Here is a 22,893-nt window from a genome sequence, read left to right as displayed (position 1 = left end):
CGTACTAATTCTTATGCCATGCGTTTATTGCTTGTTCCTGTCGGTATTATTAAAAGAATAGCACTGATCGCTTATCACATTGTCATGTTTCAAACCACTGCAACTTTCACGAATAAAAATTACACATTTTTAAAACAGGTTTACTTAGAAACAAAATATTTCAGTACTGCTTCTATGGCTAATCAATACTTCCGCTTTTTACTTGGTTATTAGTAAAAATAATAAAAAATACCTCCTATAACAGAGACCAAACAAAATCTAAAAATACCTGTTATTTAGAACTGCAATACCCGTATCAGTATCAACCGGTCACATTTTCTCATGACTAGCAAGACCTACACCGGTCGGTGTGCTTGAAAGGCAAGTCATTCGAAAACAATTGAGTTTGTCATATGGAACGTACTTAAGATATTCTACTCATTTGGTCAACAGTGTAGAAGCCAGGAATAATATAAATTTTTCGCAATTTCATAAAATGAGAACAAAACCTTGTTGTATATCCGAATCGACTGTATTCCTCATTAACAGTGCAGTAACATCGGCAGAATCTTTAGGGGTGACCATATGTTTTGATTCTGTAAGAATGGTATGTAAATGAAAACGGAAACTACGGAAGTTGACGATTTTTACAAAACATTGTACTTTGATAGTGTGGCGGAGGAGAGTATCCGACCGCTAGAAAAACAGAGTGATCCCCGTGAAAAAATCTGCCTCAGAGACATTTGTTCCTTGTTTTCTCCGCTCATCTGGTTTTCGATTCAGGAAGTATAATGACGGACAAATTTTTTTTTTTAGAATACACAGACATTGCAGCAGCAAGAACGAAGTTTTGTGTAATGTGCACTTTCTGCGTGCTGAGGACAATTGTCTTGTAGCATACTTCGCTAAAACTTGGGTTTCAGAAGGCCACACACAAAAACATATTTTGATTGACTTCAACAGTATTACTGCACTGAAAGTACGTGCAGCTACTTTTGTACTGCGTATATCGGCAGTTTCGGTGACTGGTGTAGCGATGAAGAGTCAACAAGAGATGCAAATAAAATTTTTTCGGGAGACAGAATATTCTCGATCGTATTAAGGCGAGTCATCGAAACTAAAATCCTCGCGGCGGCATACAAGTACTCGCGTGTTGTAGGAGCCTCTCACGTTCATACGTGACACGATATAATAACGATGTCTCAGATATTACCAGAATTAATTCCGTAACTTTCTTAACAGCTTTCTCACTGAAAGTTTCTTCAAGTATCAACAGAACGCAAATTCGTCAGCGACGACATTTTTCGTTACACAAGTGTAACACCTGCACACTTCTGACGATATTTTATTTTTTATCTCGGAATAATTCTATGTTTCCAGGATAAGATGTGTATCACAAGCATATATAAACTTTGAGACAGTTCACGGATTATTTTCAGTCCAAATGCGTCAGTGTTCTCTTTTCCCTTTAGGTTGAAGTAGAACAAAATTAGTTTTTCTTTTTTTGTTTTCGTAACAGCTGGCAAGAATTTTCTTTTGGAATGTACACCATCAGAAGCTTTTTCGGAATTTTTACAAAAGAACTGACTGGCAATGCTGTGTAGGACGCTGAGATGACTTCAGGGTGTCTATTAACGTGACAGCCGCTATAGCCTGTGGGACACGACTTTGAAAAAACGGTTTTTGTTTTGAACAGCCAGTGTCGGTTGGTCACAGCCAGTGGGCTCCCTGCCGCCGTTGGAGAAGCAGCTGCCAGCAGAAAGTCGTATACTCCTAACTCACTTATTTGTTACATAGTTTAATTCTTAATTTCTTTGCGTGTTTTTGGTACTTGCTTTGTTTAATTCATAAATTTCGGGCGTATTATAGTATTTAAGGCTTGTAGCATCGCGTTTTAGTGCCTGAATAGTGTAAAATCGCGTAGTCTCCTTCCGCCGCCGAGCAGTGTGTCAGCAGTGCGCAAGTAGCAGCATTACTGCATTTACTAGGCAATCTTGTAACGATCGGACTACGACTGTGGCTGCCCGGTTTCAGGCTCTGTCTCAGGCTGATACTTATCTTCGGCTGGACATGGCTGCTTGTCCTGTTCCAGAGGTTGCCCCTCAGTCTGCAAAATCCGGGTGGTCGCAGAGGGTGGACTTACTGGTAGTTGGGAGCTCCAGCGTCAGGCGCGTAAAGGGGCCCCTTAGGGATATGGCAGCAAGAGAGAGGAAGAAAACCAATGTGCACTCCATGTGCATACCGGGGAGAGTCATTCCAGATGTGGAAAGGGTCCTTCCGGATGCCATGAAGGGTACAGGGTGCACCCATCTGCAGGTGGCCACTCATGTCGGCACCAATGATGTGTGTTGCTATGGATCGGAGGAAATTCTCTCTGGCTTCTAGTGGCTATCTGATTTGGTGAAGACTGTCTCGCTAGCGGGATGAAAGCAGAGCTCGCCATCTGCAGCATCGTCGACAGGACTGACTGCGGACCTTTGGTACAGAGCCGAGTGGAGGGTCTGAATCAGAGGCTGAGATGGTTCTGCAACCGTGTGGGCTGCAGATTCCTCGACTTGCGCCATAGGGTGGTGGGGTTTCGGATTCCGCTGGATTGGTCAGGAGTCCACTACATGCAGCAAACGGCTACACGGGTAGCAGGGGTTGTGTGGCGTGCACTGGGCGGTTTTTTAGGTTAGATGGCCTCGGACAAGTACATAAAGGGCAACAGCCTCAAAGGGTGCGGGGCAAAGTCAGGACATGCGGGGACCAAGCAGCAATCGGTATTGTAATTGTAAACTGTCAAAGTACCGGAACTTCAAGCGCTGATAGAAAGCACCGAAGCTGAAATCGTTATAGGTAGAGAAAGCTGGCTGAAGCCAGAGATAAATTCTGCTGAAATTTTTACAAAGGCACAGACGGTGTTTAGGAAGGATAGATTGCATGCGACCGGTGGTGACGTGTTTGTCGCTGTTAGTAGTAGTTTATCCTGTAGTGAACTAGAAGTGGATAGTTCCTGTGAATTATTATGGGTGGAGGTTACACTCAACAACCGAGCTAGGTTAATAATTGGCTCCTTTTACCGATCTCCCGACTCAGCAGCATTAGTGGCAGAACAACTGAGAGAAAATTTGGAACACATTTCACATAAATTTTCTCAACATGTTATAATAGTCTTAGGTGGAGATTTCAATTAACCACAATTAGACTGGGACACTCAGATGTTTAGGACAGGTGGTAGGGACAGAGCATCGAGTGACATTGTACTGAGTGCAGTATGCGAAAATTACCTCGAGCAATTAACAGAGAACCGACTTGTGGAGATAACATCTTGGACCTACTGATAACAAACAGACCCGAACTTTTCGACTCTGTAAGTGCAGAACAGGGAATCATTGCAGCATCCCTGAATATGAAAGTTAATAGGAATATAAAAAAAGGGAGGAAAGTTTATCTGTTTAGCAAGAGTATTAGAAGGCAGATTTCAGACTACCTAACAGATCAAAACGAAAATTTCTGTTCCGACACTGACAATGTTGAGTGTTTATGGAAAAAGTTCAAGGCAATCGTAAAATGCGTTTTAGACAGGTACGTGCCGAGTAAAACTGTGAGGGACGGGAAAAACCCGCCGTAGTTCAACAACAAGGTTACGAAACTATTGCGAAAGCAAAGAGAGCTTCACTCCAAGTTTAAACGCAGCCAAAACCTCTCAGACAAACAGAAGCCAAACGATGTCAAAGTTAGCGTAAGGAGGGCTATGCGTGAAGCGTTCAGTGAATTCGAAAGTAAAATTCTATGTACCGACTTGACAGAAAATCCTAGGAAGTTCTGGTCTTACGTTAAATCCGTAAGTGGCTCGAAACAGCATATCCAGACATTCCGGCATGATGATGGCATTGAAACAGAAGATGACACGCGTAAAGCTGAAATACTAAACACCTTTTTCCAAAGCTGTTTCACAGAGGAAGACCGCACTGCAGTTCCTTCTCTAAATCCCCGCACAAACGAAAAAATGGCTGACATCGAAATAAGTGTCCAAGGAATAGAAAAGCAACTGGAATCACTCAACAGAGGAAAGTCCACTTGACCTGACGGGATACCAATTCGATTCTACACAGAGTACGCGAAAGAACTTGCCCCCCTTCTAACAGCCGTGTACCGCAAGTCTCTAGAGGAACGGAAGGTTCCAAAAGATTGGAAAAGAGCGCAGGTAGTCCCAGTCTTTAAGAAGGGTCGTCGAGCAGATGAGCAAAACTATAGACCTATATCTCTGACGTCGATCTGTTGTATAATTATAGATCATGTTTTTTGCTCGAGTATCATGTCGTTTTTGGAAACCCAGAATCTACTCTGTAGGAATCAACATGAATTCCGGAAACAGCGATCGCGTGAGACCCAACTCGCTTTATTTGTTCGTGAGACCCAGAAAATATTAGATACAGGCTCCCAGGTAGATGCTATTTTCCTTGACTTCCGGAAGGCGTTCGATACAGTTCCGCACTGTCGCCTGATAAACAAAGTAAGAGCCTATGGAATATCAGACCAGCTGTGTGGCTGGATTGAAGAATTTTTAGCAAACAGAACACAGCATGTTGTTATCAATGGAGAGACGTCTACAGACGTTAAAGTAACCTCTGGCGTGCCACAGGGGAGTGTTACGGGGCCATTGCTTTTCACAATATATATAAATGACCTAGTAGATAGTGTCGGAAGTTCCATGCGGCTTTTCGCGGATGATGCTGTAGTATACAGAGAAGTTGCAGCATTAGAAAATTGTAGCGAAATGCAGGGAGATCTGTAGCGGATAGGCACTTGGTGCAGGGAGTGGCGGCTGACCCTTAACATGGACAAATGTAATGTATTGCGAATACATAGAAAGAAGGATCCTTTATTGCATGATTACACAACAAACGCTGGTAGCAGTTACTTCTGTAAAATATCTGGGAGTATGCGTGCGGAACGATTTGAAGTGGAATGATAATATAAAATTAATTGTTGGTAAGGCGGGTACCAGGTTGAGATTCATTGGGAGAGTCCTTAGAAAATGTAGTCCATCAACAAAGGAGGTGACTTACAAAACACTCGTTCGACCTATACTTGAGTATTGGTCATCAGTGTGGGATCCGTACCAGATCGGGTTGACGGAGGAGATAGAGAAGATCCAAAGAAGAGCGGCGCGTTTCGTCACAGGGTTCTTTGGTAACCGTGATAGCGCTACGAGATGTTTAGCAAACTCAAGTGGCAGACTCTGCAAGAGAGGCGCTCTGCATCGCGGTGTAGCTTGCTCGTCAGGTTTCGAGAGGGTGGGTTTCTGGATGAGGTATCGAATATATTGCTTCCTCCCGAGGATATCACGAATGTAAAATTAGAGAGATTCGAGCGCGCACGGAGGCTTTCAGACAGTCGTTCTTCCAGCGAACCATACGCGACTGAAACAGAAAAGAGAGGTAATGACAGTGGCACGTTAAGTGCCCTCCGCCACACACCGTTGGGTGGATTGTGGAGTGTAAATGTAGATGTAGATGTAGATGTATTTACACATTTGTCACTATGATCTATTGGTATGATGAAATTACAATTTCCTTGATACATATGAGTCTCAACTTTCTTTTCAGTAATGACAAAAGCTGAAGAAATAATTTAAAATTTGTGCTCTGCCCGGGACTTGAACCTGGGTCTCCTGCTTACTTTTTTTAAATTTTTTTCCCACTAGACGTCTTCCATTTCAGCTGTTGCCTGTCATTTCAGCTGTCTTAAGCACCTTGCCACGTTTCACGCGGCTCCCCCAGTCGGAGGTTCGAGTCCTCCATTGGGCATGGGCGTGTGTGTTGTCCAAGCTACATTAAGCAGTGTGTAATCCTAATTTGGAGCTTCTTACGATCTAGGTGTGGTTATCCCGCTATACATTGTGAGAAATCTCATTTCAGACCGTTCAATTTGTCTTATTTGCTCAAACGTTGGACCCCAGCTTTTGCTTCATCCAACAATAACGGCAGAGCAACGGTCGGTTTTCCTTTCGAACCTTACGTTTAAAAGTTCGTTGCATTTTTCCACAAAAATGCCTAAATCTTTCAAACTTTATTTCAACATCATCTGATTTTTTATGCTTAAGCCAATACCTCAAATATTTAAATCCACTTATTTTTTCCGTAAATTACAAATAGTTGCTCCGATTGACGATTTGAGCTCGGTCAGACTGACCATGATAACGAGACTCACGAAACAAGTAGTAACCGTTAACACAACTTTTTGTACGTTGAATAGATGCTGTATAACAGTTAACTTATCAACTACACTGCTGGCCACCGTAAATGCAACACCCTGAAGGAAGCATCCGAATCGAGTGAAATTTACACCATGAGTTTGCAGCGATGAGATATGCAACTGATTAGAATTTCAGCGCAGACGCACATCACGCGCGCCTGTGGCGCCACCTCATAGCGCCATTTAAGGCTTGGCGATTTGGACGAGTGTACGTTCGGCACGTGTGTTTACCTTGTGGTTGTTTCACAAGACGATCAGTTATGCCTCGTAGACAACAGCGAACATCTTTTGATCAAGTATCCGAGTTCGACAGAGGAAGGATAGTGGCTTACCGAGATTGTGGATTATCATACAGAGAAATCGCTAGTCGTGTTGGACGAAACCAAACAACTGTAATGCGGATATGTGACCGTTGGATGCAGGAGGGTACGACGGACCGACGTGGTCGATCGCATTCACCTCTGTGCACCACTGCACGTGCTGATAGGCAAATTGTGCGCATGGCAGTGACGGATCGCTCGGTGACATCCCGAACCATAGCACAGCACATTGCGTCTGTAACGCATCATCCAGTGTCTGCGCGTACCATTCGACGCCGTTTACAGCAGAGTGGTCTGTCCGCAAGACGTCCATTGCTTCGTCTACCATTGACGCAGAACCACAGACGTCTCCGTCGCCAATGGTGTGATGACAGACGGATGTGGACGGCAGAATGGAATGACGTTGTCTTTACTGACGAGGCACGCTTCTGTCTGCAGCACCACGATGGTCGGATTCGAGTGTGGAGACACCGTGGAGAGAGGATGCTGGACAGCTGCATTATGCACCGCCACACTGGTCTTGCACCGGGTATTATGGTATGTGGCGGTATTGAATATTACTCTCGCACGCCTCTAGTACGCATTGCCGGTACTTTAAATAGCCGGCGCTACATATCCGAGGTGCTGGAGCCAGTTGTACTTCCTTACCTTCAGGGCACGGCCACAGCCATATTTCAACAGGATAATGCGCGACCACACGTGGCACGCATTGTCAAAAGGGTCTTCGTCAATAACCAGATTGAATTGCTTCCCTGGCCGGCTCGCTCTCCGGATTTTTCGCCGATAGAAAACATGTGGTCCATGGTTGCTCAACGAGTGACCCAGATTACATCCCCAGCTGCCACACCAGATGATCTTTGGCAACGTGTGGAAGCTGCTTGGGCTGCTGTACCCCAGGAACACATCCAACGTCTCTTTGACTCAATGCCGAGACGTGTGGCAGCGGTGATCTCCAACAATGGCCGCTACTCTGGCTACTGATTCTGGCAGGAACCACATGTCACAGACGTCTGTAAACGTAATCATTTGATAGTTGGTCAACATGTTATCTACAAAATAAATTTTGTTGTGCTACCTCTTGTCTTTCTTGGTGTTGCATTTACGGTGGCCAGCAGTGTAATATCTCGAATCCATAATACAGATAATGTTTATGTACCTTTACTTAGCTTGCTAACTAGGGTGAGTAAGGAGAAATGTGTTACACTGTAGAAGGGTGGCGAAAGGTGCGTATAATTTATTATTTGCCTTTACACTGACAACGAGAATATAATAGAGAAAATTGTATTTATTATAAAGAATCATATCTCACTCATAGAAACTGCTTCAGAGCCGATCTTCATCATCCATAGTTCTCAGCAATATATTGGCCGAAGACGCGTATTGCCTCAAAGAACGGTGTCACAATGCTGAGGATGTCGGATGCTGGAGGATCGAAACCCTCGTCCCCGCCACCAGGCAGTTCAAGGGTGAAGGAGAGGTTCACTCCAGCCACACCTTTCACCCAGTCGCTGCTCACGCCAGACGCCGTGTCTGCAAAAAACACGGGTAGTCCCATCGGTTAGAAATATACATGACAGCCTACGAGAATGGAGAACAAAATCCTAGAAATGAAAAATAAAAGCATAGTCTTAAAAATCGCGAGGCTCATAGGACTCTCGTGTTCAACTACACACATCAAAAAAAGTTTTGCATCACCCCAGTTCTCGGAACTCCTGAAGATAGGCGTTGACTGTGGATGTTGTATCAAAAACACAGTCACTTTGACTGTTCACAGATGTCACTAAACCCGCCCAAAAATGTAAACAACCGTGCATGAGCAGCGCCTATTAGACGGAGGGGATCCGACAGCCGATCAGTTGCAGTCATTCCACAAGGAGGGAGGTACACGACTCGTGTTGTCTGTAGTTCGATCGTGTCCGCATTGTTACTTTGCGCCAGAAAGGTCTCTCAACAAGGTAAGTGTCCAGCCGCCTCGGAGTGAACCAAAGCGATGTTGTTCTGACATGGATGAGATACAGAGAGACAGGAACTGTCGATGACATGCCCCGCTCAGGCCACCCAAGGACTACTACTGCAGTGGATGACCACTACCTAAGGATTATGGCTCAGAGGAACCCTGACAGCAACGCCACAACGCCACCATGTTGAATAATGCTTTTCGTGCGGCCACAGGACGTCGTGTTGCGACTCAAACTGTGCACAATAGGATGCATTGTGCGCAACTTCACTCCCGACGTCCATGGCGAGGTCCATCTTTGCAACCACGACACCATGCAGCGCGGTAAAGATGGGTCGAGCAACATGCTGAAGATTGGCGTCACATTCTTTTCACCGATGAGTGTCGCATATGCCTTCAACTACATAATCGTCGGAGACGTCTTTGGAGGCAGCCCGGTCAGGCTGAACGCCTTAGTCACACTGTCCAGCGAGTGCAGCAAGGAGGAGGTTTCCTGCTTTTTTGGGGTGGCATTATGTGGGGACGACGTATGCCGCTGGTGGTCATGGAAGGTGCCGTAACGGCTGTGCGATACTTGAATGCCATCCTCCGACCTATAGTGCAACCATATCGGCAGCATATTGGCAAGGCATTACTCTTCATGGAAAACAATTCGCACCATCACCGTGCACATCTTGTGACTGACTTTCTTCAGGATAACTATATCGCTCGACTAGAGTGGCCAGCATGAAAACTATCGAACTATTGACCATATCTGGGATAGATTGGAAAGGGCTGTTTATGGACGACGTGACCCACCAACCACTCAGAGAGATCCACGCCGAAAGGCCGTTGAGGAGTGGGACAATCTGGACCAACAGTGCCTTGATAAACTTATGGATAGTATGGCCACGGCGAATACAGGCATGCATCAATGCAAGAGGACGTGCTACTGGGTATTAGAGGTACCGGTGTGTACAGTAATGGTACAACATGCCATGTGCGGTTTTCATGAGCAATAAAAAGGGCGGAAATGATGTTTATATTGATCTGTCTTCCAATTTTCTGTACAGGTTCCGGAAGTCTCGGAACCGAAGTGATGCAAAACTTTTTTTGATTCGTGTATTAAGTAATAAATCAGTCTTCATTCCTATCTGCTTCTTGATCTACGTTTACTTATGTACTCCATAAGCCACTGTATCGTATTAAAGATTCTTATTTTATTGACAAATGTGGGGCGTGAAAAATACCAAGGTTTGTTATAAAGTTTTAATTACGACATCCGAAAAATAAAGCTAAATTTCTTTTTAGTTGCAGCTACATACTGCTAGAGGGACAAAGAAAATGGCCCAGGGCATTGATAAAGTGTATTATCGTTTGGCAGTTGTAAGGGGAACATCGCCACAGAAACCCATGCTAAGTTGATGAAAGTATGCAGCAGGAACTGCTGGGCTAAGTCAGATGATAGATAACTTAGTAGTTTTAAGTAAGTATTTTGAAAAAGAGGATCATTCTATGACAACGGGATGCGACTGAAAACAGTTTGAACTGGGATATGGCATATGTAGTAGGTGACGATCTGGACAAAATAGTTTCCCTGATTCATGACATCAACGTTCACTTTGTCGAGCTGTTCCGACGTAATGGTCGTCTACGCGTGAATGGAGCTGTGAGGCGAATTAATGAGTTAGAAATTGCACTGTTAGCAGCCGACATTGCGCATATTGCTTTAGTAACAGTCGGAACTATCGACAGATGGGATTTAACAAGTCACAGCCTACACCTAAACTGGACTGGGAAGGGAAAATTGGTACGTCTGATTCATGGGAGCGTACGGGGTAGATCTCGGGCCATGCGTAGACAATACCTGTTGTCATTGGTAGTAGAAGTAGTTCCATTTTAGGATAAATTCAGATAACAGATTATTCTGTCTAAAGGGTATCTTCATCATCTTTAAAAATTCTGCTATAAGCACTTGCAATATAGATCCTAACACACCAAATGGCACACATACTATGTGTAATAAAGGAAAAGGAATTATTGGAAAAAGTAATGGGAACATTTCATAGACTTAGAAACTCGTCATCAAGATATACAGTCAATAAAAAATTATATATAGGAATGCACAGTTGACATCCAATGCAAAGAAGAAATTGAATGCACTCTGGGACGTCATGAGACAGTAAACAGGTGGATATAAATGACACATAATAACATACCGATGAGGATGGGGATAAAGTAATAAGTGATCCATACCTCCTAGCAAATTATGTGACTGACCATTTTTCAAGTATTGCAGAGGAATTACTACAAAATTCCCAAAAACAGTTACAAACCCTATAAGTTCAAATGGTTCAAATGGCACTGAGCACTCTGGGACTTAACTTCTAAGGTCATCAGTCCCCTGGAACTTAGAAATACTTAAACCTAACTAACCTAAGGACATCACACACATCCATGCCCAAGGCAGGATTCGAACCTGCGGCCGTAGCGCCTAGAACCGCTCGGCCACCCTGGTCGGCAAACCCTATATGTAACTGTGCACTAAGTGCAATGGAGTTACTACCAAACACAGAACATGAAGTCAGAAAAGCCGTTGAAAATCTAAAGGATAAAAAGTCAGTAGACTTAAATGAAGTTCCAATGTGGGTGCTGAAGCAATGCATAAGGAGTTTACACGGTCTCTTAACAAACATGATAAATGAGTAATTGACACCAGGGAAATTTCCAGAGTAATCAAAACAGGAAATTGTCGTGCTTTTGTTAAAGAAAGATATCTCAGAAGCTAGTGGCTCGGCATTCGTTTGCTGGTTTTGGGTTGGTGATGCTGGTGCTCCTGAGCTGAGGCTCGGTACGCGCCGCCAGTCCCCTTTCACTGTAAGCTCTGGGCATGCTTCAGCGATCACTGTACGGTGCGGCGGTGGAGTATTGTGTGCCACAGTGAACAGGATCTTGGCTTGACTGCCCGGATCGCGAGGATGGCGAAAACCTCTATGAAACCCTCAATCTGAAGGTGCACTGTGAGCCGATGAGATTAGGTGGAAAGTTGTTAGCTGGCAAAATCTGGGGGAATCTGCCCGACCTCAGTTGTATAAGCCTGTCATACGCAAGCGGGGCTGAGTCTCAGTGGACCCTTAGTTCCCTATCTACTCGTGGAACAGAGATGGAACACCCGAATTTTTTCCCTCCATCTCCCAGTGGAAATGGTGAGCCACAGGTATGTAACAACACCCAATCTCTCAAGAGGCCTCCAGATGTTATATTTATTCAGGGTAGTTCAGTCTTTAATAATAGAATACATGCTGTGAGCCAGAATTCGTTTTTAATATTTTAATGAAGGGGCTATGCATTGAGAAAGCTTCCTCTTTCTACATTCTAAATGGTTTAGAGGACATAGAAGCTACATTAAAATCCTTCAAGGATTTGGGTAATGGAAGGCTGTTGGTCGAACCTCTAGTTCCCAAAAAACGACAAACCTACAGAACGCCAAAAACCTTGGTGAATATGTGACTGAAACTGAGTTATACACAACCATGAACAACAGCAAAGGTAGTGTGTCATGTACGAGTATGGAGGACAATCCCAAAGAACTGAAAACTGAGTGCACCCAAGACGGCACTCCTGATGTGCGGAATATCATAAAAAGCATGGACGACGATCTGATCAAATTCGACTCGTTCATACTCGCTTTCCATAACACGAAGCTACCAGAATATGACAATGCAGGTTTCCTTTGTTTAAATGTGCGGTCTTATATCCCCAACCCAGTGACCTGTTTAAAACGTCAGCGCTCTGTGTGTAAGGGAGAGACCTCTTTCCTTTGAAGTGTGTGAATTGCTCTGGGGATCACCCCGTCTGGAGTAGGGAGTGCAGAGTATATGTTGATGAGCAGAGGATACAAGAGCTTATAACTACGAAGCGCAACCCATATGTTGGGGCCAAAATATATGAATAAGGCCATGCCGCCTCACACGTTCGCTAACTCCTTTGCTTCAGTTCTTAAGAAGCCTGTTCAGAAAACGGATGCTGCTACATAAACGGAGATTGCTAGTGTCAGCTCTAGTACCTGCGTTTGTCAATGGGCGGATGCGGCTGCAAATATTTCGAAGCCCTTTACTCCCCTCAGAACATCAGAAAAGATCGTGGTTGGCGACGTTAAAGCGCAAATAGGGCTCTCCCGAATGTCAGCTCCAGCACACTGCGAGTATCCAGAATGTCAAGGAGCAGTTACAACGGCTGTGGACCAGTTTGCCTCAGGAGAGGATGCTACGGAATCACCGAATCAGTGCATCTATCCAGGCTAGAGAGGGTGCAACGTCAGACTGATAGTTGGACACATATTGCAAAGCTCGTTGTATATTTTATTCAATTTTGTTATCACTGAAGTGACATCACTTACCCTCTCAAGCAGTGAAGTTTCATTCAGTTTTCTCCTCTCCTTCTGGAGGTTTCCTTTCTCTGTGAGGCAATCTATTAGTTCGCTGGTGCTGGGTCTGATGCACAGCGTTTCAACCTGACCGTAGTAGTGACACATCGGGAGAGAAAGTTACACATAAAAAGACTCTCGCGAGTTTCCTAAATCAGTGCTGTTTGAAAATGGTGGCTGTGGGTCTACTCACACAAGACGTTGTTGAAGCTGCCGATGGTGTACTCGGGGCCTCCCGCTGCCAGCTGCGCTTCATTTGCGTCTTGGGCCAAGGCGTCCTGTGGAAGTAACGGAATTTAACATCTCAGTTCACAAAGTCATTTAAAACAACTACTACTTAAAAAGAACGGTAAGTTTAGCTTACCAGAGTTTCCCAGTCATCAGGCAAGTCGCCAGTGTAGCCCCAGGGATAAAGTATGTACTGAAAAGAAATTACACGTTCATTATTAATCTCTACTGAAGACACAGAGTATATTGACACTCTGATAGTACTTCAAAATAAAAGTAATGTGAAAGCTAGAACTATATTAATCACCAGAATGAGATTTTCACTCTGCAGCGGAGTGTGCGCTGATATGAAACTTCTTGTCAGATTAAAACTGTGTGCCGGACCGAGACTCGAACTCGGGACCTTTACCTTTCACGGGCAACAGCTCTACCAGCTTTTCTTTTTTCTTTTTTTTGCATTTTGTTCGTTGTTGATTGTTGTGTTTTGGTCGTTGCGGACGTAACAATAACATCCGTTCAAATTCGTTTGTTGATCGTTCCACTCAGTTTTCTTATTACAGAGGCCAATCGGCTCTCTGACCGAACACGCTGAGCTACCGTGCCGGTGTCAACTGAGCTACCCAAGCACGACTTACGCCCCCTTCCCCACAGCTTTACTTTCTGCCTGTACCTCGCCTACTACCTTCCAAACTTAACAGAAGCGCTCCTGCGAACCCTGCAGAACTAGGACTCCTGAAAGAAAGGATATTGCGGAGACATGGCTTAGCCACAGCCTAGGGGATGTTTCCAGAATGAGATTTGCACTCTGCAGCAATATCCTTTCTTTCAGGAGTGCTAGTTCTGCAGGGTTTCACAGGAGAGCTTATGTAAAGTTTGGAAGGTGGGAGGTGAGGTACTGGCAGAAGCAAGGCTGTGAGGTCGGGGCGTGAGTAGTGCTTGGGTAGCTCAGTTGGTAGAGCACTTTCCCGCGAAAGGCAAAGGTCTCGAGCTCGAGTCTCGGCCCGGCAAACAGTTTTGATCTGCCAGGAAGTTTCATATAAGCGCACACTCCGCTGCAGAGTGAAAATCTCATTCTGGAAACATCCCCCAGGCTGTGGCTAAGCCATGCCTCCGCAATATCCTTTCTTTCAGGAGTGCTAGTTCTGCAGGGTTCGCAGGAGAGCTTCTGTAAAGTTTGGAAGGTAGGAGGCGAGGTACTGACAGAAGTAAAGCTGTGCTTGGGTAGCTCAGTTGGTAGAGCACTTGCCCGCTAAAGGCAAAGGTCCCGAGTTCGAGTCTCGGCCCGGCACACAGTTTTAATCTGCCAGGAAGTGTTTGTATTAATCACATTTTTCTAAACACAACATGTAATTTCGTCTCAGTAATTTGCAGATAAATATTGTCTAAACATAACGTCACTGTTTAGCAGGAACGCTCGCCCCACGCACAGTGAGGGCAATCTCTGCTAACACCTGACGTGTCTTCTCTAATTTACACCCACGACCACACTTACACACGCAAACATAAGACTACGGAAGTGTAAAAAAATTCCATTCACAAGGTTGGCAGTACAGCCTACGGAGTAAACGAATGAATAAATCGAAATACTATGCTGACTGCGGAACACGTGAAACTACAGTTATTTCACTTGTGAACTTTACAAGAGTAAAGTGAAGTGGAAAAAACGCAAATGCAGAATAAGAAAAAGCACGTTCATAAATGTCGAAAAAATTGTTGAAAGTCAATGTGCTCCCACGTTTGACTTCAGCCTCCGCTAACGACGAGGGAAAAGCTACGCACTTCAAAATATGTAAATAAGAGGGTAAAACCCCCCTAATTGTACGCCAGATTTAAAGAGAAATACTGTCTTTAATCTGTAAATAGCAAAATTTAGAGGCATATTTTTTATACCATTTCCATCACTGATATTCTTTATATGAGGGGCAGTCAATAAGTCATGGCAACAATGGTATATCGTGCGGACGTGTGCTATCATCGTAATAATAATATTATCTTGGAACCGTAATAGTAGTTAATACACTCGAAAGTGGGGAGCAAACACTACCGAAATAAAAGGGCGGATTGCGATCGCGTGAGAAGATGACTCTGTATCACTTCCTGAATCATTCAGTGTGAGAATGACAGTGCTACATGATGGATCCCGCCGCACCATCCTATTCACTCCACTCGACGTCAGACCAGGTAACCATTGCGTGGGAGCGGTTTGCAAACAGGGCGAACGTCCTCACAGCATTTCGGCGACAAGTGGCACACACTGATGGCATTCAACCCCTTCTGCATTTTTGGCAACATTGTGCATACGCACTGGAGGACTATTTTGAAGCGCAGTTGTTGATTTTGAACCATTTTTGTTCCGTTTGTACTCGTGCAGAGTAACTTTACACAAAGTTCCAATGCGTGTGTTTCATTTCAGCCTTTACCGTAACCTCCTGTACTGGAACTCTATTTTATGTTGGTATTCACACACACACGACCGTTCCGGTTCAATAAACATCTCGGAATTCTCATGTTGACACACTATTGCATGATATACACTACTGGTCATTAAAATTGCTACACCACGAAGATGACGTGCTACAGACGCGAAATTTAACCGACAGGAAGAAGATGCTGTGATATGCAAATGATTAGCTTTCCAGAGCATTCACACAAGGTTTGCGCCGGTGGTGACACCTACAACGATCCGGAGAGATCAGTACCCAGAGCAACCACCTCTGGCCGTAATAACGGCCTTGATACGCCTGGGCATTGAGTCAAACAGAGATTGGATGGCGTGTACAGGTACAGCTGCCCATGCAGCTTCAACACGATACCACAGTTCATCAAGAGTAGTGACTGGCGTATTGTGACGAGCCAGTTGCTCGGCCACCATTGACCAGACGTTTTCAATTGGTGAGAGATCTGTAGAATGGGCTGGCCAGGGCAGCAGTCGAACATTTTCTGTATCCAGAAAGGCCCGTACAGGACCTGCAACATGCGGTCGTGCGCTATCCTGCTGAAATGTAGGGTTTCGTAGGGATCGAATGAAGAGTAGAGCCACGGGTCGTAACACATCTGAAATGTAAAGTCCTCTGTTCAAAGTGCCGTCAGTGCGAACAAGAGGTGACCGAGACGTGTAACCAGTGGCACCCCATACCATCACACCGGATGATACGCCAGTATGGCGATGACGAATACACGCTTCCAATGTGCGTTCACCGCGATGTCGCCAAACACGGATGCGACCACCATGATGCTGTAAACAGATCCTGGATTCATCCGAAAAAATGACGTTTTGTCATTCGTGCACCAGGTTCGTCGTCGAGTACACCGTCGGAGGCGCTCCTGTCTGTGATGCAGCGTCAAGGGTAACCGCAGCCATGGTCTCCGAGCTGGTAGCCCATGCTACTACAAACGTCGTCGAACTGTTCGTGCAATTGGTTGTTGTGTTGCAAACGTCCCCATCTGTTGACTCAGGGATGGAGACGTGGCTGCACGATCCGTTACAGCCATGCGGATAAGGTGCCTGTCATCTCGATTTCTAGTGATACGAGGCGGTTGGGATCCAGCACGGCGTTCCGTATTACCCTCTTGAACCCACCGATTCCATATTCTGCTAACAGTCATTGGATCTAGACCAACGAGAGCAGCAATGTCGCGATACGATAAACCGCAATCGCGAGGGGGCTACAATCCTACCTTTATCAAAGCCGAAAACGTGATGGTACGCATTTCTCCTCCTTACACGAGGCATCACAACAACGTTTCACCAGGCAACGCCGGTCAACTGCTGTTTGTGTATGAGAAATCGGTTGGAAACTTTCCTCATGTCAGCACGTTGTTGGTGTCGCCACCGGCGCCAACCTTGTGTGAATGCTCTGAAAAGCTAATCATTAACATATCACAGCATCTTCTTCCTGTCGGTTAAATTTCGCATCTGCAGCAGGTCATCTTCGTGGTGTAGCAATTTTAATACCGGCCGGTGTGGCCGTGCGGTTAAAGGCGCTTCAGTCTGGAACCGCGTGACCGCTACGGTCGCAGGTTCGAATCCTGCCTCGGGCATGGATGTGTGTGATGTCTTTAGGTTAGTTAGGTTTAATTAGTTCTAAGTTCTAGGCGACTGATGACCTAAGAAGTTAAGTCGCATAGTGCTCAGGGCCATTTGAACCATTTGAACCAAGCAATTTTAATGGCCAGTAGTATAAAAAAAAATGGTTCAAATGGCTCTGAGCACAATGGGACTTAAAATCTATGGTCATCAGTCCCCTAGAACTTAGAACTACTTAAATCTAACTAACCTAAGGACATCACACAACACCCAGTCAGAGAAAATCCCTGACCCCGCCGTGAATCGAACACGGGAACCCGGGCGTGGGAAGCGAGAACGCTACCGCACGACCACGAGCTGCGGACGCCAGTAGCGTACATTATAATACCATCTTTATTTTGGCAATTCTAAAACAGAGTTTCTTCTTCAATGTTTTCAACCCTTTTATCGTGAATATCATCCCGTTTCAATCAAAATTAATGTGAGTTACTGGCAGACCGGACCAGTACTCTGTGAGAAATTTATATAAAATAAGTTGTATAATACTAACTTAACGCTGGATGCTTCGCTCGCTTAGACTGCATGGCCTGCACAGTCTTTTTTGTTTTTATTTAATCGAATTTTTATGTTGTTCACAAATTGCAACATCTAAGCTTTTCACGGTGATTAAGGTCACATAAGCGTGGCCTGTTTTGAATGTATTTGCGATCAAAATACGACTCTGGTAGCTGGAGTCCAAATGCCCGCTGCATTCTTGTGGAGATACTTCCATAGCAAGTTTCATCCCCCAACAAATATTTATTTATATCTAACAGAAAAGTGAAATACCAATGTTCGTAAATTTAGCTTTCAAATATTTTCTTAAAAATTTTCATCCCTTATTGCACTCCCTTAGGGGTTAAATTTGCAGTAACACTGAAACACGTATTTTTTTTTACTTCTTACGCAGAAGCCAGATCCCAATTTTCATAGATGTAGCCCTAAAAATCCTTTATTAGTAGATTAGCAATTATTTATTTTCAAAAAAACTTTCACCCACTATTTTAACGCATTAGTGGTTGAATTTCCAACTGCGAAACCAAATACCAGTTTTCGTAGTTGTAGCTTCAAAATCCCCTTATCGACACACTTTCAAAAAGTCTTTCATAACTTCCTTCACGCCCTCTGGAGTGGAATTTCGGACAATCCCTTCCTAAATTGAAGCCTACACTATAAGATCCACACCGTCTCCAAACTCCAAGTTTCTATCCTTAGCAGTTTGGGCTGGGCGATGATGAGTTGAATTTCCAAAAACAGTGAAAAACATATTTTTTCATCTCTAACCGAGAAGCCAAGCTCCGATTTTCAAAATTTAGCTGTAAAAATGCTTTGACAATGAAATAATTTCACAAAACTTTTCACGCCTATTTCACCACTTTATGGGTTGAATTTCCAAAAACTGTGATATGTGTATATGTTTTACTTCTAACAGAGTAACCAAATACAGGTTTTCATAGATTCAGCTACAAAAATACTTGTACAATGAAATATTGCCACAGAAACTTTCGTCTCCCTTTTCACTCTCACAGGGGTTGAATTTCCAAAGACGGTGACACACGTACTTTTTTATTTCTAAGTGAGAAGCCAAATTTAAATTTTCATAGATTTAGCTTTAGATAGGCTTTCATAATAAAATATTTTCATAAGAAGCTCATCTATTTCACCTCCTTAGGAGTTCAGTTTTCAAAAACACTGAAACAAGCATTCATTTAATTTGTAACCGAGAAGTCAAATACCAATGTTCATAACTGAAGCTTTAAAAATACTTTAGTAGTTCATTAATAATGATATATTTTCAAAACAAAAAAAAAGCTTTCGGCCACTATTTCACTTTCATGGGGTTAAGTTTCCACAAATCCTGAAACATGTAGTTCTTTATTTCTGACAGAGTAACGACATTAACCAAATACCAATTTTAGTAGGTCTAGCTTCAAAATTGACTTAATAGAGACAGTTTTCAAAAAAACAAGAAACCTTCATCTTCTACTTCAATCCCTTAGGATTGGAATTTCGAAAAATCCCTTTTTAACGACGCCTACAATATAATATCCACACCTTTTCCAAATTTAAAGTTTCTATCCTTAGCGGTTTGGGCTGGGCGATGATGAGTCACTTAGTCAACCAGGACATTACAGCGCATATATTTCGGACATGGGATGCACTATCGATAAGCGGTTTCACAGAATTGAATTGTAGGCAAGAGAGCGTATTCGCAGATTTTGAGACGATGACGAATGTGCTGTTATTTACAGGAGTTACAGATTTTTAAATAGGACAATGCCTACTGATAGTGAAATCCTAAAAGAAGCGTAAATGGGAATGCCAGTGGTTTTTGTTGCGGGAAGCTAGTGCAAGTGGTTTACGAGTTATCATATTGTGAACATTTTAAAACACCGACAGCTGTTTGTCCCATTTAACTACTTATAAGTTAGGCGACGACGTTGAGTTTGTTTACATTCTGTTGTGTGTGCACTGCAATTGCACTGCAACTGACCTGTTAGTTGCTGTGAAAGAGTCGACGTAAGTATGACGTGTTCGTAAGACGCTACCTCCCAGAGCGAAAAAAATGTTGGACATACTCATGCTTTGTGGTAAGTGTAAGAAATATGTTTTTCATTCGTGTACCATGTACTCCAAAAGAAATGCCAGTAGACGCCAACCTCTTAATCATTTCAAACAATGCATATGATGTGATGCGGCTTATTACTGCTGCCTGCTTTGCAATTTCCGCTGATATGCTAGAATCTGTAAAGCAGTCGTTGCTTGCCAGAATGCGGGCTTGTACTGCCGCTGGTGGTCGTCATTTTGAGCACAGGCTTTGAGGCTACGTTGGTTTTTTCGTGTCAGTCCTCACGGAGGTAGTGTATGCACATTTGTTTGTCTTTCGTTTGACCTAGGCAGTGCCCTGTTTAACAAACCGACACAATTGGAGACGTATGAGCATCTGTTTAGGGCTGCACATATGCACCCTTGTGAAATTCACATTCGTTTGTGCTACCACCTGGGCTGGCCTGTGTGGCCGAGCGGTTCTAGGCGCTACAGTCGGGAACCGAGCGACCGCTACGGTCGCAGGTTTGCATCCTGCTTGGGGCATGGATGTGTGTGCTGTCCTTAGGTTATTTATGTTTAATTAGTTCTAAGTTCTAGGGGACTGATGACCTCAGAAGTTAAGTTCCATAGTGCTCAGAGCCATTTGAACCATTTTTTTTGCAATCACCTGGAACAAACAACTTTCGCTGTTTACAGTCTTCAAGCTGCGATATCTAGTAAACTACTTGCACTAGACGCCTGCAACAGACACTATTGACATTCTAATTTAGTTTACTGTTATTGTGGTACTGTCAATGGGTATTGTTCCACTGAAATATTTGTACCTTTGCTAAATAAAAACACGTTCGAAACTTGTAACACTCTGTTTAAGAGCTGCAGAGATGGGTCCCTGGTCACATTCCAATCTGTGAAATCCGCATATCATCAGTTGCTTCTTCCATTATCAAACTAATTGCGGTGCAAATTTTAAGTGATAAAAGACACTTCGGATCAGTATCTGACAACGTCAAAGGTAAGTTCATGCACACTGTGTGGCGACGCTGTTCTTCATTCCTGGAAATCAAACCAATAGCTGTGTTCCATTCATATGTTTTTATTTGAGCTACAAATGAAAAAGCTAATCTCCTCATTCATCGGTAATAAAAACAATTATATAACCTCAAACATCAAAATAAACATTGGCTTACACATCTACACCAAAAATATATAAAAAATGTAAATACCAATCCCCATAAATTGTATTTGCTGTGTAATAACTGGTTTTCAATACGCTGGGAGGGAAGTCAAGGGACTTTTTAATATATGAATTAAGCAGGTGCCATAAATCTGCCTATAAATGCGGACGCCACAGTAGAAAGTTCTGGTCCGCAGAGACGAAGTCCGACAACCAGATGCAACGAAACGCCACGACACAGTTTGGAAGAGAATCACCGTACCGACCATTGTTCAGGCTTGGAATACGTCATTTATTGAAACAGTTGTGTTTTCAATAAACGGGGGGCAGGTCGCCCATCCGTTTGTTGTGAGCAAGGCGTCCGATAAAGCCACTGCTTATGGCTGCCAGGGTGTTGGTAATGCTACTATCAACAGTGCACCGAGTCCTATGTAAGCAGTCACGTCCTTAGGCCTACAAGGCGCAGGTACTTCAGAGACTGAAGCCGAAGAGCAAACCCAGCGCGAAGAAGTTGGAATGGGTATGCTGGCCAAGATAAATGTACAAACGGTTTTTTGGGAAGAGTCGTTTCTCCGCTGAGTCATATTTTTAGGTATCTGTTAAACTGGACAGTCATAACGTTGGTGTATTGGGACCAGAGTGTCCTCATGTTAGACTTGAAACAGAAACAGAAAGCCCCAATGTCAGCGTGTGATGCGGATTTATGCTCAGCTGCATCACTGGTCAATATTTTTTTTTTTTTTTTTTTTTTTGAACGAGATGTTTAGCTGGACATGTCACAAGAGTATCACTAATTTACATTCGATGAATCTAGCAGTCCATACTGCTGCTTTTTGCTTTTCAGAAGTAATCGTTGGGATAAATATTCCCAGGGGAACCACTGTATATTTTTTTCAGTCTAGTGTATTTTTCATCGGTATCCTGCACTATCCTGCAATATGTTCTATGTTCTGTGGATGAATGAGCAATTACAAACTGAATGGTAACTAAAGGATCAGGGTATCTTCACTTATTATTTCTTTCTAAAGGTGCAGTAATGTTCGGTTGGCCTCTGTTTCGGACATGGCGTATGGCCTGGACTGAACACTGCCTATGCAGCATCTCGCTTCTTAAGAAGTACGAGCAGTAATTAGCCGACTTAAAAAGAGCGGGGGTTTTTGAGAAAAGTTCCACTGAGTCATGCATCGCTTAAACTGTCCACCGATAACCCACATATTATAGTTGAATAGTGTGACCAACACCTAAAGTTCCTTAATGTATTCATATATCCTCTCAGTCTAATCTATAGTATATCTCAAAAGCAGTTCAAATAATAATAAGTCCCACTCTACCCACTCACAGAAGTCAGAATCTCAAATGGCTGCCAGCTTCTACGTTCAACCCACTTGTCAGTAGCGAATTTTACTAAGTTCCTGAAAATGACAAAGTATCGTACAGCCACATGCCGTCCTATATCTATCACTCTGCAACCTCAGGTCAGCCTGAACAAACCTTCGAGTCCAATGGCTCCTAATGGCTCCAAACACAATGACCCTGAATGGCCAGATGCACTCCTTTGCATGCCTCTTTTAGCCAGCCAAAATGTGTTATTTGAACAAGTTGGAGTACCATTTAAAACACACACACAGCTGACAGGTGATATGTACATATTGAGAAGAGTGCCTCAGTCGTTGGTCCTTCTCAGGCCACACACATTATTTTAGGCCGAATAGTTTAGTCACAAGTAATTTAAGTACAAATTATCTGCTCCTGTACTCAACATTCACAACAGAGATAACATCACAAATAATCAGTTAACAGTAAACACAGCGTGTTCATAAGAAGCACCTTTTGGGGCTCTATCCAATGCTGGTGTAAGAATTTACATATGTAGCATATGTACATGTATAATTTGTCAGATCGTGGATGATGGAGTGTAAGAAAATAGGTTTGTGTCCTGCTATACGCTAATATTTTTTTCATCTTATCGTT

General features: G+C 43.6%; 1 protein-coding gene across 1 annotated transcript in view; it reads right to left on the bottom strand.

Annotated features, from left to right (window-relative positions):
- Window positions 1–7,855: 7,855 nt before the first annotated feature.
- LOC126482107 (carboxypeptidase B-like) overlaps window positions 7,856–22,893 on the bottom strand; it is an 82,293-nt gene continuing 67,255 nt past the window's right edge. The window contains exons 7-9 of the mRNA XM_050106083.1: window positions 13,269–13,325; window positions 13,098–13,182; window positions 7,856–8,072 (exon numbers count right to left, since the gene is read on the bottom strand). Of these exons, the coding sequence (XP_049962040.1) occupies window positions 7,882–8,072; window positions 13,098–13,182; window positions 13,269–13,325 (333 nt within the window). The 3' untranslated portion in view covers window positions 7,856–7,881. The remainder of the gene's footprint in view (window positions 8,073–13,097; window positions 13,183–13,268; window positions 13,326–22,893) is intronic.

Source organism: Schistocerca serialis, chromosome 5, assembly GCF_023864345.2.
Source record: "Schistocerca serialis cubense isolate TAMUIC-IGC-003099 chromosome 5, iqSchSeri2.2, whole genome shotgun sequence".
In the NCBI taxonomy this organism is placed as follows: Eukaryota; Metazoa; Arthropoda; class Insecta; order Orthoptera; family Acrididae; genus Schistocerca; species Schistocerca serialis.
The sequence above is the reverse complement of the archived record's forward strand: the minus strand, read 5'-3'. Positions and strand labels throughout refer to the sequence as shown.